Genomic DNA, 25,862 nt, shown 5'->3' on the forward strand with positions numbered 1-25,862 from the left:
TAATGAATTTTAAACAAACTCAATTAAATATCATCAAATTTTTAAGTATAATTTAAAATCATGATAAAATATCACCCAATATTGTAGCATATTAAAATAATAATTAAATATCCAAGAGTTTAATAAATTTTAAATAATATCAATTAAATACCGGTGAATTTGGTAAAAGACAATTTTTTTTTTTTTAAAATCTCAATCTAATTCCTGGAATTTATAATCGGGCTTGTGTCCATACATATACAATATACTGCCTCATTTCGGCTAACAGCCTTGCCCTGCTAAATTATATTGATCCTTTAAAACTGATCACATGATGCAGAGAAGATAAGGCAGGAAGCATTCCCTACTTATAAAAGCCAGTGATTTCCCATTTAACAAGTTTCATTACCAACTCAAAATCCAAATGGCTACTTTCTTTGGCTCTCCACCATTTGTTTCATATCCAGTTACAAGAACTCCACATATTACATCATCTTCTCAACCTTCTCCTCCTCAACAACCTCCAAATCCTCCTCCTCAACCTCAGCCTCTAAATGCTACATCATCAGAGCCAATATCACCTGTTTCATTACCTGACAAGAAACAGAAATCTGCTGCTGATTCCACAGACTGGATAGCCTCGTCCTTGACTCGAAGATTCGGCCTTGGTGCAGGCCTTGCATGGGCTGGTTTTCTAGCTGTTGGCGTTCTTTCTGAGCAGATTAAAACCCGCCTCGAAGTATCTCAGCAGGAAGCCAATACAAAGTAATCAGAGTTTGAGTCCAGCATTTATTATTTCTTTATGAACTCAAAATCTGATTTATAATGGTCTTGCTATGTGTAGGGATGTCGACAAGGAAGAAGAAGTGGTGCTACCTAATGGCATTAGGTACAATTTGATTTCAAACTTGGTTGAGTAATGCAGATAGGTCATTTTTGACCCCTGAATGTTAGTTAATCTAGTCTTTAATCAAGTGTTGATGTTCAAAGCAGGGGTGGATCCAGGAAGAGGCATGGGGGACTCGTCCCCCTAATTTTTCTTTACATTTTTTTACCATTCTAAATTTTGCAAAATTATAGAAGTGTGCCACAAAATTTGAGAAAGATGTAGGTGTTTTCTGAAAATTTGCTTGGTATCCCCCAAAGTTTGAATCCGACCCTGGTTCAAAGTGATCATATTCTCAAATCAAGTTACAATAATTCTCTTAGGTATGTTACGATGAGATAGTTGAAGCACAAGTATATTGATATGCAGGTACTATGAGATGAGGGTGGGTGGTGGTGCCACCCCGAGGCCAGGAGATTTGGTGGTGATTGATCTCAAGGGAAGTGTCCAAGGCAGCGACAAAGCGTTTGTCGATACATTTGATGGGGACAAGAGACCGCTAGCCATATTCATGGGATCAATGCCTTATGGCAGGGGAATGTGTGAAGGGATTGAATATGTTCTGAGAAGCATGAAATCTGGCGGAAAGAGGAGAGTGATAATTCCTTCAAGCTTAGGATTCGGAGAAGATGGCGCGGATTTGAACTCTGGAGTGCAAATTCCTCCATCGGCAACACTGGAGTATATTGTGCAGGTTGACAAAGTATCAATTGCACCTGCATAAGTTCTTTAACACAATACTATGTAGGAAGGACAAGAAGGGTTTTGTGCAAAATGATGAAACAGAGATTTGGTTATCATTTTATAGTGATACACTGTCACATTGGCATTTTCAACCATTCTTATTGATTAATTTTGCCCTTATTATTGTATCAAAATGGACAAATTTCAGCTAATTTATCGAAGCAAGTCATGCAGGACATGGAATTACACGCGACTGAGGATGAACAATGAACATGGCAATGTAGCCAAACATGTCAAATAGTTCATTGTAAATGAATCAGACTCCAAGGTGATCACCATTGTCAAAAATTAAAAAAATTGCCTACAATTTATAAAAAAAATATCGATCAAACATAATGGACGAATGCCGTACTGGAATATTCAAGTGAATAGTACAATATGTGGTGATTCTGTTTTTCTGCACAGAATATATGATTTAGAAGCAAGTTTTTAAAATCCATCTATGCTTCAGCTTTGAGTTCATACATGAACAATACATATATACTGTCCATATCTACCGAGGAAAATAGGCCAGAGAGTAAGACAGGCGTGGATGAAATACTAAGACAAGGACAGTGCAATAATAATGTAAAAAAGAAAAGGAGCAACATTAAGAACAATGGCACTCTCATGAGAAGACAATAAGATCAAATCCCGCCAGTGTTGTTGATGTTCTCTAAAGAAAAGACTGCACCAGATCTCGCTTCCTCTGATACTGAAGAAGGTGACATCAGAATATACAAGACCCATATATGAAGACATACCAGGTACGCGAGAGCCCAGGCTTTTCCAGCAGAATTCCTTCTTAGGAAGACTGCACCAGCAGAAAATATATGATCCAATTGATAAACCAAGGAACTGAAATGTCTTTTTCCAGATCTAAGTCTGTTTTCAAACATTGGTCTCAGTTTCGATTTAGATATATCCCATGGCCCTGATTCTAAGTCACTCCTTGATGAAGAACTAGGTAATCCAGTTGAATCCAGCATTGACTTGTTATCCTCAAGCATCCTTGAAACTGCCTAAAAAATTTACATGATACTCTCTCAATCAGATATAGACAACCCGTTGCAAATATAGAATACAAAGGCGGCAACCACTTTCAGATGGGGGTCGCATAAATACACAACTGAAGGAATCTACAAAGGTAAGTTCTGCTTATAAATTAAAATGTACCTCTATCCTGAACTGGAGCATCGCCTTCTCAGAAGAGAGCCCTTCAACCTGACAGAACAGTCTTATTAAGAAAAGAGTCCAGTTTCACAAATTGATGCACCCATGAGAATGCAACTTTGATTAATTATAAAACAGAAATCACCGGTTCCTCAAACTCCCGGCACGGAACTATATACAAAGACTTAACACATTTTAAGGTAAAAGTAAAGAACTTGCACTCCTAAGCATAACACCACTTCGACTTGCAAACTTTAACACTTTGAACGCCCGCTTCCTTCATATTCATTGCTATTAACAGGGTTGATATTTCAGTAAACTGGTTATATCCTACCCATCATTTATATTTTAGTGTCACATAATTTGAAATTCTCCAAACACAAGGTTTTATATTGGCCAATTCTTGTAGCCCTTTTTTAAATTTGTCAGTGTTTAATTGACTGCAAAGGGCCCAAGTCAACAGGTGATCAAAAAATTTGGACCACCATCAAAGAAAACACAAAGCCAAATGTTCCAAGACTCTGAACAGACTCGTTATAGTCATATTTTACTGTAATGAAATCTTAACGACCAGATTAACAGCTTGATTTTGCCTTTGGCAAAGAGATCAAAGTCCACCCAATTGCCGGCAGAAATTAATTAGTAGATATGCTATTCTGTCCATATCATATAGTACTTTACCAAGCAAAGTACTTGATGCAAAAAAAAGGTACTTGATATAATTATCACATTGGTCTCCTTGGTTGAAGGAGATGAGCTATCTTTGCTCCAGATATGTCCAACCCAAAACACAGATATAACTAGTGTTATTTGCCCTTTGGTCAATTCTAGTTCTAGTGTAGCAGGACAAGCACAAGGAAATGGATTTGTCAATACAAATGGTCTTGAAAGAGAATGTCAAACTCTACAACAACAAGATCCTAAATTTTTCTCTTCTATTTAACTTAGTGTAGTATTTCAATACTCAATTATTATGTTATACCAGCAAGAGAATAGAGTAAAAGAAAAAACTCTATAAATGATACAAAGCATTACATATGGACACAGACCACACTACATCCGTTCACATATATAACTGAGCTTTCTTCGATTAGATACAACCTAATTGTATTTCCTCCCTTCTATAACAACATATAAATTAAACATTCCACTTCTCAAAGACAAACCTGTGCCTGTTTTTGGATCAAATGATCAGTCAACTGACCAAGCCTTCGTTTAAGCTCGATCTCAACTTCAGTCGGATCTTCTATCTCCTTTCTGGTTGTTTCAATATTCATTTCCAGTGCTTTTGCCTGTATTAAACAAGATAAATACTTGAAGCGGCTGCATATAAACTATTTATATACTGCATTTAATGAGCATGTCTATCTACTTGCTGTGTTACCTTGTTTCCTATTTATATTAGCAGTGCGTGTAAATGTGTGTGTGGCACAGGCAAGGGGTATTATAAACAAATAGCGATAGATGATATGAATTATGAAATCTAGAGCAACGTTTGAAACACAATAAAACACTGCATATGACTCACAATATGGTCTTAGTTATCAAATGCTTGAGACAAAAGGATCAATAACATTTTGCTGAAACTTCATAGCTAAAACTGAATACTCTCAATCACGTTGAATATTGTATATCATAGATAATCAGGTCTAATAGTTTATCCAGGTCCAAAACATTTAATAGGGTGGCCTCTAATAAATGTTTAAAAGATCCACCCTAGTTTATAACAATTTAATGCATGTTCAACAGAACTGTTGAGCATCAGGGCCTTTGGAAATATACATCTGCAAAAAGGGTCGCGGTTAGGCTCATGCCTCTTTGTGGATGTATTTTTCCTCTAGACGACCACCATTCGGAGCAGGTAGATTTCCAGAGGCACTGATGTGGAACAGCTAACATGAGGTTTTGTTACTCTAATTTAGAATGAGAGTAAATGGACAAATAGTCACAGGGACAAATGCCATTCGAACAGATGAAAGCTGAGAAGATGAACAAGCAAAGAGGGTTTCAAATTAAGTGAAGGCATTCATTTGATGGTTTAGGAGTTAGGCAGGCTTAGGCATGAATGGGCTCAATGATTTCTATAAATTTCTATATAGTAGTTCTAGAAAAAAACTCTTCCAAGAAAAAAATAAGGGCACTTTAATAATTCTTTGAAATCAGTTAAATGTCTCTTTCATGACAAACACTTGCATTTTTATGTAATATATGCACCAAAATCAGTTGCATGTCTGTCTAAAAAATGTGAAGGTGCACTGTAATAATACTTTGAAATTAGTTGCATTTCTTTGTCTGATTAAATGTATATATCATATGGCATAGCATATAATCACTTTATTGTTCACAGTAACAGATATTCCATTTCAAACAAGTCTGAGACAATTACTCAACCAACATGATCAACCACCAAAATTGCTGTTTCAGATGTTTATGCAGTGACGAGCAGAGGATGGGCCTCCCTAATAGACATATAGTTGTGTACGCAAATGAATTTCAAGTGAAAACTGTTATCTGATCATATAGTTGTGTTCAGCATTAAGATCATTTAGCCACTATTCAGTTTCGAGATTCTCTGTGAGAAAATTAAATGTCAAGTAATAAATTTTTTTAGGTAAAATCATATGAAAAAAACTGTTATCTGATCCCAAGTGAGGTCATTTTATTTAAAAAAAAACTGTTATTTGAATAATATCGATTAGTTGCACAATTAGGCAAGAGTGTTTATAACAATATTGGGAACTGGGCCAGCACTCTCTACCGATAAAGGGTAGGAGTGCTGTAACCATTCCTTGTTGATAAGGTGCAAAACTTAACTGAAAAGGGTAAGATTTGAACTTTTACCAAGCAATCTCATTTTTCAGTGTCAAAGTTGTAATTAGTCGATTTTAAGATTTTCACAATATCATTTAAAGATAAGTTTAAAACCTATTTTCCAAATTATTTTGTCCAGATTTCACCATCAAATATCTCTTGATTTCAAATAAAAATAATATGTTTGTACTTGGATTAAAAAAAAGAAAAAAGATTGGGTCACTTCTGCAGAAAGATTGAACTAAATTTTTCGACGCATATCCTAGTAAATGCAGCTTAGCTTGCATGATAGCACACCATGTTGGTTTTCTGATGCTCCAGAAAAAGAAAACCAAAAAACTTATTAGATAACTGTAATTCAGGAAAAAAATTACTCACCTTATCCTGTAATCGTGCCACCTTTTCTGCTAGAAAAGTATACTCCGCTTCAATTATCTCATTTTCAAATTCAATTCCTTTTGAAGTCGCCAACTACAGATATCCACAATGATAAACTATAAGTTATATCTTGAAAGGTTAAAATATCTGCTAGCTAATATTCTTTACAAGTGCTAGCTTATCATACTAGATATTGGAAAATCCAGGTAATACTCACCTTCTTGCCACTCTGATAGCTAGAAATCTTCCTTCTAATTTCTACAGTATGATACAGAGGATAGTAAGAAAGGATTGAGGTTCTCAATATGCTTAAAATCTTACAAAGTCAAAAATAATACACACTTGCTACTAGAAGTACATAAATGCAAGAATGCAATGAACAATCATTGGCCTGTGGTCTATCTTTTAGTTGATAAATTTACACGTGGAAAGATATTTTTTTATGCTTCTGTTGCTGACATTGGATACATTTTGGGAATTAGGCCATTTGTGAAGTTCACAAAGAATTAAAGATATCCCGCCTAATTTCATTACATTATGCTTAAACCAATGTAAAAGGCTATAGCACATAATACCTCAAAAGTTCAGTAAATATTAAAAATGGTCTACACACTCCAGTGCAAAAAATCTGAGTTAGTGAGACTTAATGAATCCCATTTTATTCTAGCATAGCATATTACCCTTACTTGATTGGAACTCATATACTGGAACCAAAATACTGCTGTGAGTATGCTTTTTAAAATAACGTCAAGCAAGAGATTATAAGTTTTACATCTCTGTGATTTGAAGTAACCGTAAATATATTTTCCATCACACACCTTTATCTCTTTCAGAAAAGACTATTGAAATATCTTTACTAAACCAACAAAGAGTAAAGTTTATTTCATACTCTGAAAACAAACAATATTGCATACCTTCATGAGTGACTTCTTTCAATTCAATCTGCTCACGGATTTCTGCAACACGACTAACCTATTTTGTAAAATTGAGAGATAATTAACCAGAAAGCCAATAAGACATATATGCCTCAGCAAACTATGCCCGATATACTACTATGAGATTTAAGCCTTAACTGGAGTATAAAAAAACCTTGAGAGTTTATTTTCAGTTTTGCTATGTGTAGTAGCTAGATCTGAAGGATTTCCTTCATATGCTAGAACCAGACCAAGTAGATGAAATCAATATATTACAATATCGCATACCTCTACTTCAAGATTCCATTGTGATGTAGCAAGTGCTTTTGCAAGATCAGCATTTTCCGTCTGCAAGGTGACAAAAACCAGTAAATACACGGCTTATAATACACAAACTACCAACCGAGTTTAGGATGGATGCTGTTGGTTGATTCAGAGATGGAGTAAGCGAAGGAGAAAAGTGACACAATGATGAAGATAAAAAGAGCCTGAGAAAGAGCACAATACCTCAAGCTTAGCTATTCTTGCCAAAGCTTCCATTCTAGTACTGTTATGCTTCTGCTTTTCTAAGTCTACAGCTTCCATAGTTTCCATCATTGTTGTCTGAAGCTCTGAAGCCTAACACATGAAGTATATAAGAAAGTAAGGGTGACAAGAAACAGTAAGGTAATCATGTCGAAAACGTAAAAAGCACTAGGATTGGAATAAAACTTCGAAGCATATCTAATATAGCATTTTCTTGAATTTTGCACAGATAAAGGAAGAATTTAACGGATTAGAATGACTTCTGTAGGATAATTGACAACAAAGCTATTTTGGAGTGATAAGCTGATAATACCAAGCTACACAAAGGTATTGTAGATATTGTGTGTGCCTGGGTTTTAATTTGAAAAAATCACCTCTTGCGCTTGTTGTTTGGCCCTGTCTTGAAGAATTTTCTCTAAGCTTTGTTTCTCCCCCTCTAATCTAGCAACCTTATTTTCACGCTCTTTAATTGTCTCAGCCGCTTTAGTGGCTGCTTTCTGAGCCAACACCTGCTCTCTTCTCCTCCTCTTTTCCTCCCTTTCACGTTCAATCTCTGAATCAGTTGTTGATACTGAATCCGTATCTGAATCAGACGCTCCATCACTTCCAGAAGAAGAAGCTCGCTCGGCAAATGGAGACTTTCTCAAGACCACACTACTTTCGCTAATAGCTCCAACAGTACTCCCCAACTTAAAGTGATCATCTGCTATTCTCATCTTCGAATCAGTGGCTTCGCCAGCTGCAGGGGGAATACTCTCATATGAAAAGTGTGAACTTCCAGCCACTGTTGTATACTTCTTTTCAATTTTATCATCAACTATCTCGCTTTTCTGCTCAGCGATAGAGCTCCCACTTGCATTAGTGACAACCACTTTTGTATCCTTCGTGTCATCCTCAATATGCAAATCAACTGTTGAAACCGACGGCGCCGAATCCGATTGCTGAGAATCTTCACTAGTCAGCTTTTCGTCCGAGGTACCAACCCCATTACCCTTATCATCCGAAACAACATCTCCCTTTTTCAAACCATTCAAAATTACTTTACTTTGGGCATTCTGCCCTTTCCGAGCCACCAAACTTGAAGTATTTGTTCCACTCTGCTTCCTAGCATCATTCCATAAAGCTCTTCCACCAGACACTCCATTACTACCACTGGCAGTTCTGCTTGGTGTATTCAACAACTCAGTCCAATCACTATCAGTTAAGGTAGATTTAGTATTTCCACTCAAAGGAGCCACAGATTCCTTGTACTTCCGATCGCTCGTTCCATCGCCACTCAAATTCTTATTATGCCCTACCCTTAAGGGGCGATCATTACGTAACGTACCTACCGACTGTTTAACATCTGGCCTCTTTTTCTTAAGCTGGTCCTTTAAAGGCACACTTTCATTGTTTTTACTCGGGGATCCATAATTTAAGTCATCCGATTGTAGCTTCTCATTCTTACCTAACGATTCAGCCGCTTGCTGATCAAACTGAACCAACACAACAAATCAAACGTTACAAAAACTCACAACATTCAAATTCACTCACAATTAACAAACAAGAGGAGCATAAAAGATATCTAAATTACAATTCCACCCATCACTATATGATCTTAAAGATGCAATCTTTTTCGGTGAAACTGCAATTCAGCTCAAAATAACTCGAAATTTCTAAACATAAATTGAATAGTAATTTGGGTATGCAGCAAATTGATTGAATAGTAACATAAATACCTGTTGGAGAAGAGACTCAGCGACTTTGAGTTTAGATGAGATCCAACCAGACATACTTCAATCTGGGTCTTCGAAATCAGTGCCAGATTTCACAACATATATATGTTCCTATGCGTAGATTTTGTGTGTTCTCCTTTTTCTTCATTCTTACATTACTGTTGGTGTGTTTATGAGTCATTAGTTTTTTCCATCTAAAAGTTTATAATTATCTACTCAGTTCATCCAAATATTTATCAGATGATAAAGTTAAAAATATATATAAATAAATAGTGAAAAATAAAATAAAATAAGAATAATGACGAGTTCGATTGATATTTAATATATATAATATGTATAGTAGAAAGAAATAATTTGATAATTAATTTTTGTATTATAAAATTTTATTATATATAATAATCTTTGAAATATAACTGATCGTACATTCAAAAAAAACAAATAAAACATATATATATATATATATATAATTATAAGATGATATTTGTTGAAAATTTAAAGAATTTTACCAATTATCATCTCTCTTCTACTCTCCGTTTCATGAGATTGCTGACGCACGTATTTTGATATTCTGTTAAAATATAATTTTATGATTTTTTTAAAATATTTTTTCTGCATAAAAATTTAAATATCAAATTTTTATTCAGAAAAATAATTAAAAATATCGTGGAACTATATTTTAAAGAATTTTTAAAAAACGTGTCAAAAAATAATGTTAACAATTTAACAAAAGGATATGAGTATATTTTTACTGTGTTTCTTCGAAGAAATTTACCCATTGTGTGTATCCCTTTAATTTTGCAGTGTATGGTCTGTAGTAGTTTGTTTTTTTTAACAAGAAAAGATAATTCAATAATAAAAAGCCATACGGCATCTACATACATGATCGAAATTGAACAAACGCATAATAATATCGTTGTTGAATCCTTCCATCTTGGATAGGCAACCAAACGATTTTTTGAAGAGATATATACATATTGTAATCCTCCAACTGTTGTTTTGAGCAATCGACCACAGATGTATCACATAATAACCTTCATCACCGAATCAACACCATGAAAATCAACACCATCAAAATCCTGCAGATCTGGATACCCGGACATGACGAACAGTAAATAAAATCAAAATCAAACTCTCACACAAGGAGAGACCAAACAAAACCCAAATAAATTGGGAACTTATTGAACAAAAGCAAAAGATGAACAAAGACTGTTAAAAAGAAGAAAAGATTGGGGCTTTCCACCGGTAAAAACCGATGGAAGCCCCTCATATTATAGATACGGCTACTTCAAGAATAGAGAGAAAAGAGAGAATAGTTTGTCTGTAGTAGTTTGTTAATGATGAGACTGTTTATTAAGAATCAACTCAAGTCTTAAAAAAAAAGAAGTGATTATAATAATATTAATATTAAGCTTTAATATAAACACTACTTATACCACACGGACAAGGACCAATACAAATATCGTTGTATCCAAAATTTGCTCTTTATAAATTAAAAATAGATATTATTAATTCTAAATATATGTACATTTATTTATTTGTATTATTTAAAAAAATTATAAAATTAATTTTATTATCTCATCAAATAATATGTGTGTCAAAAATTAAAATGACTTGTAATAAAAAAACAAAAAGAGTATAATACGTTTTGCTTTTTAACAAGACAAAGAGACCTTCTGGATAGGAATAATTCAGAAATGAAAACGTCGTTCTCTTTGTTGTTGTTTGTATTATAAAAATTGGGATTCTTTTTTTATATTATTGGTTTTAGGTTTACCTAATATCTTCCTATTTCCCTTTCTTATTTTTATTTTATTTTCAATATAATTTGTTTCAACAATTACTAAAATTAAAAGTGACATGTAAAATATTTTTGGAAATAAAAAAGAAATAATAATTTAGTTTTCTATATTAAGAATAATTTTGATATAATTTACAAGTCAAGTAATTTAAAAAATTAATTACATTTTTGAGTAAGAAAATATATTAAATTATGAAATTATAAATAAATTATAAATATAAATATATTATACTCTTTTGATATTATTTAATATCTCAAAAATCAAATATAGGAATAATCATATAATTTTTTATTCCGTTATTATTACTTTACTTTTTAAGTTTCATGGATGCAAGCGGTTCCAAATTAATGCCGGATAAAAAAGGATGGCCCGCCAAACCAAACAGCCCCTAATACCTTGATCACCCTTGAAATCAACAAATTGCTAACAATAAACTACACTTCTGTGATGCATTACTCGTGGCATTTGCCTTCAAATATGAATCATGCAGGCTCATACCATCGAAATTTCATCACAAACTCAGATTCCAAGACAAATAAATGATTTGTACATTTTTGTCAGAAAAATTATTTGTACATCAAACAAATCATAACCAAATATCACCACAAGATCAAATTAGCAAACAACAAAATATATCACCACATATTTCTTTGAAATGGGCTTGCTCCATAATGACACCGATGAGCAACAAAAATCACAATCCATCATAAGAGACTACCACTAAGTATGACCTAAAACAACTATAACACATCATGTACAGCAAGATTGAAGATTTTCCTTTTCCACTCGGACAAAGCAAAAAATATTGCCCTAAAAAATACACCTAAAGAGCAATATACATTCTTAAAATACTCTTAACAAAGATAAAACCATTTAAACAAAGATGATAGGGATCAAGAATGTATAGTCAAGCACAGGTATATGGATTGTGAAGGCCTGATGTGAGCAAAACCTCAAGCAATATTTCAACTCGACAACCAATCCTATCTGGTCAGCAAGTGGGCTTTTCAACCACCGTATAATGCACCACCAGTAAATGCAAGCAATTTCTTAAATAGGTTCAAGAAGATATTGGTTCATACGGGAATGACAACCACGGATGTTTCAAGGCTTCGGATGCTGAAGGGCGTTTGCTAGGGTTCACTTCTAGTAAATGATTAACAAAGTCAACAAAACCTTGGTCCCCCATTGGTAAGCGATGCCTCAGTGACGTCTTTTTGGAAAGCAGGTATTCTAGCCTGTTGGTGTCCTGAAAAAAATGAGTAGTATCCACTGTTTATATTAGCAATTTTTCTGTCAAAGTATTCAATAATATTGTGCGTGTTCAACATGCATTGTTTTAAACCGGTTTGGAATAGATTATGGTTCAATAAGTACATAGAGATATACTTTCAGGCATATTCTCTAATCTCTTGACTAAAATACTAAAACAAACAGGGCCAAATATTGTTGAGAAACTTATAAGAGCTTGCTTTACATCATGAATACGTGACTTACAATTTGCATTTATCACTTTGGAAAGAAACAAGTAAAGAGAAGTTAGTAATGCTAGGATCACTAAAATAAAATTTTATATTACCAGAGCAAGTTTTTCAATTTAACGAGATTTACAATATTTTCTGAAGTACAAAACAGTAATATACTATTCAATTTGAGTTGTGCCACTGACACTATATGTAAAGAATTGTGTTTAAACACCAAGCTACATGTATTAGAAAACCTTACTATAGATAGATTGATGATAAGTTTAAGATACAAAAACTCAATCACAAATGTAATCAGGTTTTGGCAGTTGGCAGTCAGGGTGAAAGAAGGGAAGAAAGGGCGGACAAGAAACGGAAATTTACCGGGTTACGTTCATACAGCATGTGATTTTTGGTGAAGTACTTGTATGTATCTCGCCCTTTGGCAAGCATATCTTGGTCAATGGGTCCAATAATACCAATTACCCGAGCAAGCAACGTAGCAGGGGAATCATTTTGAAAGAGGACCTATAACAGCATTAAAATTAGCAATAAGAAATAGTTATGCGACTTTAATGTAAGTTTTTCACTCTAACTAAGCATATCTGTGCATGTTTATCAGTGAACATCAGATAAATCCATTGTAACTATACATATTTAACAAATCATTTTAAACTGCACTTCCTAATATGCTTTCAAGTACAATTTGAAGCATATACGATATATCAGAACTGTCAGGCTTGCATGCTCATTTTCACAGATCAGTTAAAAACAGCTAAACTACTGATTCATGCAAACTGAATATCATTGCTCATCTTGTGATGGCTACAACCCTAATATTATCATTTTTAATCAGAACCCTATGTCAATAATAACTTAGCATGGTACTTGTCAGGATATCATGAATAATAAAATGTTTCTCAACATGTAACATTGATTTGCAGTAATTTTATAATATATACTGGAGGAAAGTGGTTGTGATGTCATTATCAAGTCCGAATGACCCTCATTGGCAGAGTGCTACACCAGCTATAGTGGCAAATTAAAGCTAAGCTGTAAGTGGGAGCATATCTGGCAAGACTTCCACAGGGCACAGATTGAATTGTTCTATGCCAACTTGGTCGAGAAATAACTGGCTGGGGTCAATACTCCAGACTAGTGGATCTGGCATTATTTATCTAGGGTAAAGCTTTAGGATGGCACCTACCAATCTCATTCATCTTCTTTTTTCTTTGGCTACATTGTGGTGGCTATAATACCTATAAGACTAAATCCTTTCAAGTGGTGGCATTGTAAGACCTATCTTTCTGTACACAGACGCATGTGCGAAACACCCAGACACACATATAGTTAATATGGAGTTTTTAGTATGTAACCACACAGCCAGATCCATGATAGTTGTTACAAATATTTTAGCCATTAACATTTATTACGTAAGGTCCGAAGGCTACAGAAAAGTTCACATTAAATATAGCAGGAAACTCACATTGCCAGTACAAAGTTCTGCCAAGATGCAGCCAAGTGACCATATATCAATCTTTTTATCATATGGAAGTCCTAGAATAACCTCAGGTGCTCTGTAAGATCTAGATTGAACGTAGGAGCAAAGATGATCTGTTTCAAAACAACTACTGCCAAGATCAATGACCTTCACTTCACACCTACTGTAACTTTTCACCAAAATGTTCTCAGGCTTCAGATCACAATGAATGAGACCAAGACCATGTAAGAACTGCAGGGCCTCCAAACATTGGATGGTTATAGACTGGGAAGACAAAGGATACGGGAATGAGAACAGGTAAATACTGATAAAACTAATATAACATACAGGGCCAGTAATTCAATAAAAAATAGGTAACAAACCTGCAGTCTTGGCATCGTAAAATAAACCTCTCCTCCAGATTCTCGATTAAATTTATGGAACTCATATAAGTTTGCCTTGAGAAGTTCACACACAATTAGCAAATGCTCCTGGAAACGTAAAAATAACACGAAAAACTAATTACAAAAGGCAGTGGATAAAAAGCATCACAAAAATGTTCCAGTAACATGTGGATTGCAGCAATCTGTACATCTGAAACTTAAGCAAGTCCAATTGTAATTCTAAGGCCATTGCTATAATTTGAAACCAAAAGGCAAAAAGTGAATTGTAGTGCTAAAACAAAACTTCCACTTTAATACCTATTTCTATTAATATTAATCAATTTTATTTGAATTGGTAATGTGGTAAGAATGACTATGGCTGTAACTGGCACTGTAGCTAAACTACGTAACTTGATTAAAAAATGATATTCACATGCATAGCTATAGTTAAACCAACTACAGCTATGCATTGGATTAATGATATTGTAAATTTAGTTCAACATTTTAGCTATTGCACTGGTCACCAAGTAATCAAGTATACCTATGCACTGGACTTGCTGTCTTGCTCTAATGGAACCAAGATGTTCTAGTTTGTACAATTATATTACCGTAAGAAATAAACTCTAGCTAATACAATTAAACATTAAATCTAGAGTATTTGAATATTATGAAGCTCCTATATACAAATAATACGAAAAGAACAGAGGAACATTACAAGCCTTACAAACAAACTATTATGAGGAAAGAAACCTAGTTGTACTTCCAAACTCCGAATGATACCAAGGCAAAGAAGAAAACTTTTTTAGGATTAGCATGGTGCATAAACACTTCTGAGTTATTGGATTGCGTGAATGTTGTCCAGTGCTCTTTAAAGCTTGGAGTCTCATAATCCTACAATTTTCAAGAGTGGTAGAACTCGGACCTTTTCTGGTTAATTAATACAACGGACAGTAAGTTTCAAAAATGTAATGTACAGTCTATAAACAGTCTCTTTATACGTTTTCTTTATAAGTATTATCTTTTGGCAGGGAAAAAACAAACACAAAATTATGATTATTATGCAGTACTATATCAAGTAAGAACCTAACTTACACGATAGTAGAAGTAATCATACAACCGCAGAATATGATATTTGTCGGCAGGATCATGCTTGTTCACAAACTTGAGAAGTTTTATCTCATCAAGGCTCTGGTCAAAAAAATCTTTGTTGTTTTTTATTATCTTTACACAGACATCAATGCCACTGTGGAGGTCATGCGCTTGTATAGCTTTGCTGAATGCAGCAGATCCAAGATACTCGGTGACATGATAACGTCCAGCTATGACTGAATTTAAGACAACATGAAAATTTTTGTCCTCCTCGAAGCCAGTTCTAAGAAGAAGCAAACAGAGGGTTCAAGTCCAGTAAGTGACAATATCTTAGGTTATAAATGGCACAATGGGGAAACTTCAGAAGGGGATAAGCACTGAATTAAGTATGATGAGTAAACACGTATGAAGATATGCAAGAGGCAATTAATATTATAAATTTTAACTATAGTGCTCGCCAATTTAAACAAGAATGCTCCTTTAAATAGCCACATCAATACTCAGCAATCTTGAGTCTGTCTAAAGAGATGACCTTATATATTAATAATGACAGCAACAACATCATACACAATCTTAGGCCAGTTATTATCCCTTTCTGCTTTTGCAAATTCCCGGACTATGTGGAAATAGTACACAAGAGGTGCATTAATATGATCATCTATACAAAATATAAAACTATTAGTTTAGGGAGATAGAACAGAATATGAGATTGGGAGTGACATCATATATTAAATGAAAATGTTGAAAAATTATATAGCAGCTTGTATTCCTTATTAGGCACACTCAAATGGTTCGATGTCCAAAAAAAAACTCCAAAAGATTCACCAAGTAGATTTTGGTATGCATTACTATTCACATAATCATTAGCAGAACTGAGACTCCACATGCCATGTGTAGTGCAGGAGTGTTGACCGATCTAAATAAAATTAACCAGTACATGCAGTAGAAAACTTTGAACTTTGTCAGCAGTAAGTGTAATACTTGGACATATAAACTTGATAACACACAAGGATATTACTTTATAAAAAATTCTGCAAATTAAATGAATATTAAACAATAATATTATATATGTACTAGGTGTTCCACGTAGCAGTGGGAATAACAGCATGGGTAAAACCATGGGTGGCCATTTGTATTTATAGAGTTAACTACATCAGTTTATATACTTGCCTGTTTTTACGATGCACAATCCTAAGGTTGAAGGTCTCAAATTCCTCTTCTTGAGCTTGTATCTGCTTCACTTGCTCCTGCACGGCAGCTGCCTCTTCGTCCTCCAGTGACACCCCCGGATCCTCTCTAGAACCAAGTTTTTCATCCTCAGCTTTTAAGACGAGATTCTTATCAGCATAGCCATAATTCGAAAATGAGGAAGGGGATGAATTTACAGAATCCACCACGTCGTCTTCATCCCTTGAGATTCTGACTGGTAAGGAATCACCGCTCCGTCTCCACGAAGAAAGCATGTTATCATCACCAATCAAAGTACTTAAACCATTATCAGTTTCCCCTACATTGTTGTTCTCTTTGTTTGACCGCAGAGGTTTACTGCAAACTGCCTGCACAGTCTGGCCATCACTAGGAGGAAATGAAAAACCTCCTAAATGATCTTTTTCTGGTGAGCCTGTACCTTTACTATTTCCTGTTGCACGCTTATCTAGGCCCGGTTTAGTCATTCCATTCTTTTCCTTTGATCTGCTATGATATGTATTATTCAAATCATATTGTGATACTCTGGATCCATGGACACCACCATCTTGATCCTTTGTGTACTCTGTGTCCCCCTCACTACTTCCTCCAACCAAACTTTCCCTTACATCAGTACCAAAATCAGCAGCATCATTATTGATTCCAACACCAATTGATCTAACCGAACCATGTTTATCATCATCCATACATATGCCATGGAGCCCAGGCTGTCCACATTCTTCCAGAACTTTCCCCTCGCCTAAAATAATAAGATCATTACTCTGTGTGACAAAGCCCTGCCAGACTGGTTCTGCACTCATCAGATTCAGTTCCTCTTCATCCATCAGCTGTCCATCATATTGAGCTATCAAGTTGTTTTCATCATTTCTCCCATACATCTCAGTCCTTGATAGCCCAATAGGATCATCTGAAGATATCATTGCATTGATATTTTTTGACTGAAAATAATTTTCACCAGATAAGTAGGAATCTTCCTCTGCAAATGACTGATCATCATCCTCATCTTTGGTTGGACCTCTTTCTTGCAGGTCTGGAACACTCCCATGACCTGTTCCCTTTTCATTGTCGCTTGGGTAGTCAATTTCATGAGCCAAGAACCAGGTTTCATCTTCAATAGGCTGTCTCATGTAGCCAACATCATCGTCATCATCATATTCGTCTGAGTCCCAGTACTCATTAGGGTAGTCGACAGATTCGCTCAATCCATCACCTACAGTAGCAAAACCAGAAACAAGATCAAAAGTGTCCTCAGCAAAACACTGACTAACAAATAGCAAGTTGCAACCACCGGATCGTTTCCACCCATAATAAAGTCCGCATTATCAAAAACATTCTCATTTTTACAATAGGGAACATAACTTAATGAAAGATGGGAACCCGAAGAAGAAAACCACAAAAGTTATTACAACAGAAGGAAAGATATGAGTGCACATATGGCTCTTTTTCATGGAGCCGTACAAAGGGGATTTAAATTATTTTTTAGAACCACAATAAGATTACCAAATTATCCAACATCTTATTTCATGCGGTACAAATTTTACTTCCATGTAAGTTGCTATTCTTTAACCCACTATAAGTTGATGTTTTGATACAGTGTTTGGCAAAAGCACTGACATGACACAATTAAAGCACTAAAATCCACAAGCTCTCAAGTGAATAAGCTAGAACAATCCACTCTTTCTTGTTCCAGAATGGGATACAGATATCTACTTAAAGGGCATTACCCACTATTTATGAAAAAAAATACTTCTCTGTAGCATTAGCATCCACCAGCTATGAAGTGAAAGCCACTCCAAGGTAACAAAAATATATAACTTTTTAAGTCGTAAAATTTTGAGAAGTCAGCCCATATTCTATCTACTAAAAATGATATGTATTTGCATAAAAATCCACACTCGCAATATAATAATATAGTAGTCAACCTTGATTTGCACATATAAGGACATACAGAGAAGGATCATGCCCCAACACCTTATATTAAGTGTGAAAAAAGTCTAAAATTGATCATGTTAGGTTTGTTCCAAAGTCTGATAAGCCTAATCAGTATATGAGGAAGGCTCTACATAAAAGTTTAAGGACTAACAACATGATCATGATAAACATAGATTATTAAGAACTTATGACACCAACATCTACAGAAGAGATCAAGAAATTGTGTAGTAATCAGAAGATTGTGTATGCTGGTCATCTAACATGAAAAACAAGAAAATATGTGAAACCAACAACATATAAGCTTAAAATACAAACCACGTCCAGTTTCTCAATATAAAATAACACATATATATACATTAGCAAACCTGCAGAGATAATCTCTTGTCCAACTGGAACATCAGGAAATGGTCCTATATGGTAGGTATCAGCATTGATAATCTTTGAACCAGGTACATCACGCTCAAACTTCTCCTCCCAAGTTATACTTGATAGCTTATCCTCTGATTTCAATTTGACAGGTGCCAACCTGGGGAATTCCTCCCTGTGATTATCTGATGGCAATAGTGGCATACTCCCGATGCTACTAAAAGTTTTAGGTTCCTGACTCTTTCCAAAAAAAAGAGCTCTCCCAACCTCATCCACTTGTTCTTTTATTGCAGCACGAACATCTTTTATGTCATCAGATTTTCTTTTTCCTTCCCTTTTGTCAACAAACCCTACCATCCCATTATCACAACTGATCGACAACTCTGGAAATGGAAATATAGTTTTCACTGAACAGTCTTTCCAAGCTTGTGGCACTGATTGAGATGTGTGATCATTACCAGACTGCAGATTATTAACGAAACCATCATTCTTTATAAACTGAGTAGCACTAATCTTACTTTCCTTAGGCTCAGGAATGGAATTACTAGTACTGCCAAGCCATGTCGTTTCCTTCTCACCGATAGAGAATTGTATTCCATTTCCCTCTCTTGCATTCATGTTAGCTGATAAATTGATACTTTCTCCCTTCGCTTCATTTCTTTTAGAATTTGCACCAACCCCAAAAAAGTCCTCATACGGATCAGCTACAAAACTACCATTACCTATATAGTAATTGGAATACAAATCAGGCACAGCATCATCAACACTATTGGAAAACCCAAAATCATCAACCACATTCCCAGGTGAAACGGTAGCAGCATTGCCGACTTGTTCTCTTGTATTGCTCCAGTTACTATCATCAGAACCATTTCTAGGACCAAATTCGATTTCTTTAACAACGATTTCACTAGACAAAACATCCTCACTTCCCCGTGAAGTCTTAATCTTTCCTGCCCCATTCTCCAACTCCTCACTCTTTTCTTCTCTCTCTAATCCCTCTCCATTAAGTGTTAAATTTTCCAAGAAACCATTCAAATCAGACCGGTTACCTAACTCGCTACGCAGTGCAGCTTCCGCCCTCGAAAACTTATTTCTTTTCAAGAAATCCAAGATCACGTCAACTGAACCCTTTGACTCATCTGCCGCCATTCCTTGGTCAATCCCTCAAAAATCACAAACCCAAAAACCCTTAAAAATTACAAAATAATTCAAATATCAGAGTCTTCAAATTCAACAAAAACCCATTTCAATTCAACCAAAAAACAAATCCAAGAACAAGAATAAACATCAAAACAGCACAAATGTCACTAAAATGGTGAAAACAGCAATAAAATTTGTGGGTTTTTCAAAAAGCAAAAGACAAGGATAAAAAGTTGGAATTTTGAAATACTTACTTATAAATCCATAGGAAATGAATCAGAATTGGTGGGGTATAAAGATTTGGAGTTGCCGTCTATTGCATAGAGAGTATCACCGCGAAATTGTGTTTTTGATTTTTTATTTTTCTTCTAGTTTTTTGTTCATTTCAGTTTTTCAAGCCCTAGAGATCGCAGAGAATCCTTGATCCTAGATGCTTCGGGCTTATGTTTCCATATATACCCCTTCGTTTCCGCATATTTGCGATTTTCGCCATTTCATGATCACAACAACAAGCGAGTAATGTTTTTGAAATAACAAGCGAGTAATGTTTTTTAAATTGAAAATGTTCGGTGAACATAAATATGTACAAAATTTAGTATACTAAATGTGATGAGGTTGAGCACGATTGGATAGCCCAGTGGTGGGTTTATCCTCTGTTGACCCGGGGCACCCGGGTTCGACTCTGGCTCACCCCGAGAATTATTAGAACACATACTAAGTTGTAAGGCATATAAGCCTGCATTGTCAAAAAAAAAATGTGATGAGGTTTAATTGGAACGACTTTTTTTATATATACATAACAATTCAATTAAACCTGTCATAATAATTGTACATCATTATGTTACAAATTTTTTGTACACAATTTTGTACACCTAGTACTACTTTTACAAAATATGACAATTTTGACTGTTGGTCGAGTCGGTTCGTGTTTATATTCGTGGGTCAGAAATTGATTCAACTTGATTTTGATTTGGAATTTTAATGGGTAAGAATGTTCAAATCCGACCTGTCTTATCGTGAATAATCCGAAAATCCGCCCGACCTATAATATTTTATTAGTGATGTATTTTTTAAATAATAAATAAAATTCATTTTAATTCAAATAAATTAAATTTTATTAAATTTAACTAAATGTTTAAATTAGATAAAAAGTAGGGGTTTCCACTCGACTAAAAATATAATAATACGTGAATCAATTTTTCACTATAAAGACTTTATTCATCTCAATTTGGTTCTAATTTAAATATGAGTCAAATAATAAAATTTATCCGTTAAGAAACTAATATTAATTTAAGTTTTATTCATTTTAAATCGAACTCGACTCGACCCATACCAAAAATATGACATATTTTCTACGCTAATTTATACACGATTAAAGTCAAAATTTTCACTAAATCATGTTCAATTTGTAAAACCTCCTTTATTTAGTTTAGAACTTAAAAAAAATCATAATGTAATTACAAAATCAACCTTATTATCTAAAGCACCTTCGTTTAAAGTTCAACATCAAAGCTACAAAACAACGGACTCCTAGAATTCTCACGGTTATTCTAATATCTATATGCCCCTCTTATATCGTTATCAAATAGTGTTTGAGCACCATAAGTTATGAATCAAACCAAGACATCAAGTATTTGGTTGTTGCAAGTCTTTTCAAGATAATGGTTTTGCATATATTATAGTCTTCAACTACTTATATATCTTCATTCTTCGAGCACATCCATTGATTAGTACAGGTGGAATGTTGTTTTTTGCTATATATACTTTTTAGCTTTTGATATGTATTCTTTTTTCCTCTATTCAAATTTTTTTTGTAAAACTTTAGATATGTTATATTTTAATTTTATTGATAAAATAGTTGAATATTGTAATGAATGTGATCCACAATTATATTTTATTCACAATTCTATTTGAATAATATTGTATATGTCTCATTATTCTCAAATTTTGATTTTAGGCATTTCTTTTATGTGGAATTATAATATTAATTATATATTTTTATTCAAAAAAAGACAATTTTAAAAATAATAATTTTACCTATGCGGTCAAAGAATTTAGAAGTGTGCTAAAAAGTAAAAAAAAAATTATATTTCAAAATAGAAGGAGCAAATAAATAGATGATATTTAAATGGTGAGAGGAATCAAATATCTCAATATTTTTTACTGCTGCCGACAAAATAAAAAATTGTGATCGGATGATTGATGTATATACATATGAGTAATCTATACTATACTATAATAAGCCAACATGGGTATAATTTGTAGTCGTACAAATTTTTGGTTTGGTACTCTTTCTCTAGAAGTCTACAACATATGAAGATACTAAAAACACTCATCTTATATTACAAGACAAAAACTATTAATAACATATATTAATACTAATAAATACTTATGAATAGATGTATAACTTATAAAAGACAAACTGAAAAACTGAAAATCAATAAAATATTTATATAAATAAACGTGAATATTATTAACTAATATTTTTTTTCTTATTAATGCTCTCATAAAATGTAGTTGTGCAATCTATTTTTAAAATTTTTCTTTTCTGAATTAAAATTTGGATGTTATATTTTTATACAGAAAAAGAAAATCTCAAAAATAAGTTCCGGAACTATATTTTATAAGAGCATTGAAATGCGTGTCGAGCAGTGAAAAAGAAACGTATAGAATTAAATGGGAGAGAGGGAGTACAGACTATATAGTAAATGGACTCCATACAACACTCAAATTGTAAAACCTGCATGTATGTCATTAATACAGATATAATTTAATTAAATAGGACACAATTCCAAACTATTTATATTGTACATAGATCAATCTGAATGCATGTTTGTTTTTCCCTGAGTATATAATAAGTTTCTCAGGCCATATATATGATTATTGTTACAACTCATGAGAATATATATATCTTACATGCATCCTACGTCTGTTTCTCTCTGCATGAAGATTTAGTACATACACCGCCGTGTACCATAGAGAAGCACATGGTTTTGTTCAACCAATACAGAAGCAGTACCGTTTCATTTCATGCATACTAACTTTTTCTAGATGTTAATTGTCTGCGTCAGTTAATTAGGCTGCAGAAGTATGAGCTGATAAGAAATCTATAAATTGAACAGTACTAGGTTTCTTCTGCTGCTCTGCCAGTAATGCACTAAAATGATTCTGATCAACCTCTTCCTCGTCTCTTTTACCTTGATCGGTCACTTCGCTCCGCAAAGATTCTGTTCTAACTTGCAGAAAATCATAAAACTCCACTTTCTGCTTTTTATCTGCAACCGATTTTGATATTGTTAGCAGTGATTATAGTCTATAGACCTCTATAAATGACTATAATACAGTACTAATGCATTAATATAATACGCTGGAATGTCGACGTTAAAGGCCTAATTTGACCGATGCTAAAAGCATATTCTGTGCTAGTGACTGTATGTACCTTGATGAAGCTTCTGATTGTGAATTAAACTCTGAGGCTGAGGATCACATAAATTTTGGTGGTAGTTATGTACCAAAGGGAACTCAAATCTATGAGTGTACTTTTCAACGAGGGAAGCCAGATTCTTTGTGTGATGGTCGTGTTTGGACAACGTCTGTGCAGCGGCTCTCTTGGCATACAGCTTGGATCTTTCTCGGCATCTTCGTGCCATGATGACGTGCCAATGATTCTTGACTGCGTTATCAGTTCGACCAGGGAACAGCCTAGCAATGATGGCCCATCGGTTGCCATGAATTCGATGTGAAGCAAGGAGGAGATCTTCTTCTTCTTCGGAAAAGGGGCTCCGGTTGATTCTGGGATCCAACTGATTGAACCATCTCAACCTACAACTCTTCCCTGGTTTAAAAGCTTAGACATGTCAGTACTGTGGTACGTTTTATGAAAAAACAATGCATAAATTTAACTGCAGGAACCAGATAAACTAAGTGTAAAACCAAGAAATGAGGCAGCTAATATATAGGTATACATTCTATATATGCATGTATATAGAATATGTCTAGAAAGAAAACACACCCTCGGGTCATCAGGATAACTAGTTGGAACCGTAAACGCTAATTATGTATCCTGCATATACATAATTATGGAATAGAAGTGATATTAAGCCAACAGAGAGATATTGCAAGGATTTCATGTGATACCTTTTCTTTTTAAAATCATAGGTAAAGCTAGAGAAAATTTCCCTTGATGCCGCCTTGTCTTATTGTGTGAATAGGTTTCAAGGTGTATAATTTTAGACTTTGAATCCTATATGTACATCAAATGACCAGCGGATAGTTAAAACGTCTGGAAAGCTTTTTCAATTGTACAAGTCTTTTTAACTTTGTTGGATATAGAAAGGTTCATATTCATTCAAAACACTTCACAGTCCTCATGAGTTTCTTACTTGATGATCAGTTTCGATGATATGTATTAAATCCGCAGGATCCCCAGTCACCAAAGATTATAATATGTATGATAAAAAATGGAACGAGAGAGGGAGAGAGGGGGGAGAGAGAGGAGGGAGGGAGGGAGAGGATGGGGGAGGGAGAGAGAGATCTGAACATATTCATAAATCACAGATGTGTGAATTAACCTGATCTCCCCTGTAGCTTTTCAGCGATGGCGTTCCAGTTGTGAGGTCCATAACGTTCCACTAATTCCTTGAGCTTCTCATCCTCAGCAGGTCTCCAATGGCCTCTACTGCACATCTCTTCTAATATATATCCTCTTGATCGATCTTCCTAGCTCGTACAAAGAAAACCCTATTGGTAACTTAAGAAAAGTTGCTAGCTAGAGTCCTGCTGATCAGATGAAATGACTTTCTCAGTAGGATAAATCACAAGAAAAAACACAACAAGAGATAGAACCAGATCTGAACCACAAACATATATAACAACACGAAAGATGGACATAAAGAGGGTAAAGAATAAGTAGAATCCGGATCCCGTTAGAGAGTTGGAGGGGTTTGGACAGACAAACCTTCACCAGCAGCGATTGATGCAACGTCTAGGCTAACTATTTTTCCCTTATATATACTCCTCCTATATTATATTACCAAATCACACAGACTAAGAGAAGGTTGCTTGGTGGGGTAAATTCCGTTCTCCTTTCAACGTCTTCCAAGTTTCTAACCTACAACGTCTACTTATAACCCACCTAGCCAGTTATTACCCATTCTTTTTTATTTTTATATACAATAATATATATATATATTTTTTAAGTTACAAAAATAGGTGTAAATAAGAGAGCTTATAGTTACTCTAGACTAATCGCATTTGTAACCGCTAGTCTAACCTAAATAAAAGCTAACTGTACAAATCTATGGAACCCATACGTGCGCCTCCATTTATTTAATTAATTTGTAAAACAGAACTGGGAAGGTTGGTATTGCAGTTAGAACTTAAGTGTAAGGGTTGTACATACGCATCAATTTTAGGTCTTGATCACCTTTCATATCTAACTAATTAACCATATATTCACTATTTTATTAGGTTCTTCAAACCTAAATTGACCTAAGGGTAATGCATGCACGTGTATCCTAGCTCCAGCAGTTGAATTTGTAGATTTATAATACGTCTCACTTCATTATTGCACTCAACTCCATCGCGTGGTGTATTATTTTTACTAGGGGTATTTTTTTTATATAATTTGCTAACAAAACTAAAATATAAATGAATAATAACATATACTTATTCTTGTTGACATATATTTTTCTCTAAATAAATACTTAAAAATGTTTGACATTACTAATTATCTATAGCTATTAATATTTATATGCACAATAAATTATTTCTACGTATACTTATCAAAAATAAGTAATTATTTTCGGAATAATAAGATAAATTACATGATCAACTCAAGCTTCTTAATTATTACAAATACTAACCATCTAAATTAAATTAAAACCAACTAATCACGAAAT

At 34.3% G+C, this 25,862-nt stretch overlaps 4 protein-coding genes across 4 annotated transcripts; 1 reads left to right on the forward strand and 3 right to left on the reverse strand.

Annotated features, from left to right (window-relative positions):
• Positions 1-315: 315 nt before the first annotated feature.
• Positions 316-1,785, forward strand: LOC108216558 (peptidyl-prolyl cis-trans isomerase FKBP17-2, chloroplastic). Its single transcript, XM_017389352.2, has 3 exons — positions 316-744; positions 824-868; positions 1,235-1,785. The coding sequence occupies exons 1-3, from the start codon at positions 404-406 to the stop codon at positions 1,587-1,589; spliced, it is 741 nt and encodes a 246-aa protein (XP_017244841.1). The 5' UTR covers positions 316-403; the 3' UTR covers positions 1,590-1,785.
• Positions 1,786-1,887: 102 nt separating this feature from the next.
• LOC108219075 (golgin candidate 2) lies at positions 1,888-9,310 on the reverse strand. The gene is made up of 10 exons (XM_017392330.2): positions 9,108-9,310; positions 7,764-8,864; positions 7,372-7,482; positions 7,153-7,212; positions 6,865-6,922; positions 6,168-6,208; positions 5,951-6,043; positions 3,928-4,053; positions 2,765-2,812; positions 1,888-2,610 (listed from the first exon to the last, which is right to left on the reverse strand). Exons 1-10 carry the CDS (start codon positions 9,159-9,161, stop codon positions 2,236-2,238), a joined length of 2,067 nt encoding a protein of 688 aa, XP_017247819.1. The 5' UTR covers positions 9,162-9,310; the 3' UTR covers positions 1,888-2,235.
• Positions 9,311-11,427: 2,117 nt separating this feature from the next.
• On the reverse strand, positions 11,428-20,384 carry LOC108218729 (uncharacterized). The gene is made up of 8 exons (XM_017391812.2): positions 20,217-20,384; positions 18,822-20,010; positions 16,489-17,734; positions 15,322-15,601; positions 14,230-14,337; positions 13,853-14,131; positions 12,751-12,894; positions 11,428-12,152 (listed from the first exon to the last, which is right to left on the reverse strand). The coding sequence occupies exons 2-8, from the start codon at positions 19,969-19,971 to the stop codon at positions 11,964-11,966; spliced, it is 3,396 nt and encodes a 1,131-aa protein (XP_017247301.1). The 5' UTR covers positions 19,972-20,010; positions 20,217-20,384; the 3' UTR covers positions 11,428-11,963.
• Positions 20,385-22,665: 2,281 nt separating this feature from the next.
• Positions 22,666-24,943, reverse strand: LOC108218115 (transcription factor MYB52). Its single transcript, XM_017391037.2, has 3 exons — positions 24,534-24,943; positions 23,402-23,797; positions 22,666-23,237 (listed from the first exon to the last, which is right to left on the reverse strand). Exons 1-3 carry the CDS (start codon positions 24,646-24,648, stop codon positions 23,038-23,040), a joined length of 711 nt encoding a protein of 236 aa, XP_017246526.1. The 5' UTR covers positions 24,649-24,943; the 3' UTR covers positions 22,666-23,037.
• Between the last annotated feature and the right edge of the window lie 919 nt (positions 24,944-25,862).

Source organism: Daucus carota, chromosome 4 (genome assembly GCF_001625215.2).
Source record: "Daucus carota subsp. sativus chromosome 4, DH1 v3.0, whole genome shotgun sequence".
In the NCBI taxonomy this organism is placed as follows: Eukaryota; Viridiplantae; Streptophyta; class Magnoliopsida; order Apiales; family Apiaceae; genus Daucus; species Daucus carota.

What these genes read in the sequence shown, in the direction of transcription:
- LOC108216558 (XM_017389352.2), top strand. Translation starts at nt 404, where the DNA reads ATGGCTACTTTCTTTGGCTCTCCACCATTTGTTTCATATCCAGTTACA. An exon ending in CAGCAGGAAGCCAATACAAA is followed by an intron (nt 745 to 823) that starts GTAATCAGAGTT and finishes TGCTATGTGTAG; the next exon opens with GGATGTCGACAAGGAAGAAG. An exon ending in GTGCTACCTAATGGCATTAG is followed by an intron (nt 869 to 1,234) that starts GTACAATTTGAT and finishes ATTGATATGCAG; the next exon opens with GTACTATGAGATGAGGGTGG.
- LOC108219075 (XM_017392330.2), bottom strand. Translation starts at nt 9,161, where the DNA reads ATGTCTGGTTGGATCTCATCTAAACTCAAAGTCGCTGAGTCTCTTCTC. An exon ending in TGGCACGATTACAGGATAAG is followed by an intron (nt 4,054 to 5,950) that starts GTGAGTAATTTT and finishes TGTTTAATACAG; the next exon opens with GCAAAAGCACTGGAAATGAA. An exon ending in TGCTCCAGTTCAGGATAGAG is followed by an intron (nt 2,611 to 2,764) that starts GTACATTTTAAT and finishes TAAATTTTTTAG; the next exon opens with GCAGTTTCAAGGATGCTTGA.
- LOC108218729 (XM_017391812.2), bottom strand. Translation starts at nt 19,971, where the DNA reads ATGGCGGCAGATGAGTCAAAGGGTTCAGTTGACGTGATCTTGGATTTC. An exon ending in ACAAGAGATTATCTCTGCAG is followed by an intron (nt 17,735 to 18,821) that starts GTTTGCTAATGT and finishes TTGCTACTGTAG; the next exon opens with GTGATGGATTGAGCGAATCT. An exon ending in ATTGTGCATCGTAAAAACAG is followed by an intron (nt 15,602 to 16,488) that starts GCAAGTATATAA and finishes GCTTCTTCTTAG; the next exon opens with AACTGGCTTCGAGGAGGACA.
- LOC108218115 (XM_017391037.2), bottom strand. Translation starts at nt 24,648, where the DNA reads ATGTGCAGTAGAGGCCATTGGAGACCTGCTGAGGATGAGAAGCTCAAG. An exon ending in AAAGCTACAGGGGAGATCAG is followed by an intron (nt 23,798 to 24,533) that starts GTTAATTCACAC and finishes CTTTTAAACCAG; the next exon opens with GGAAGAGTTGTAGGTTGAGA. An exon ending in CAATCAGAAGCTTCATCAAG is followed by an intron (nt 23,238 to 23,401) that starts GTACATACAGTC and finishes AATCGGTTGCAG; the next exon opens with ATAAAAAGCAGAAAGTGGAG.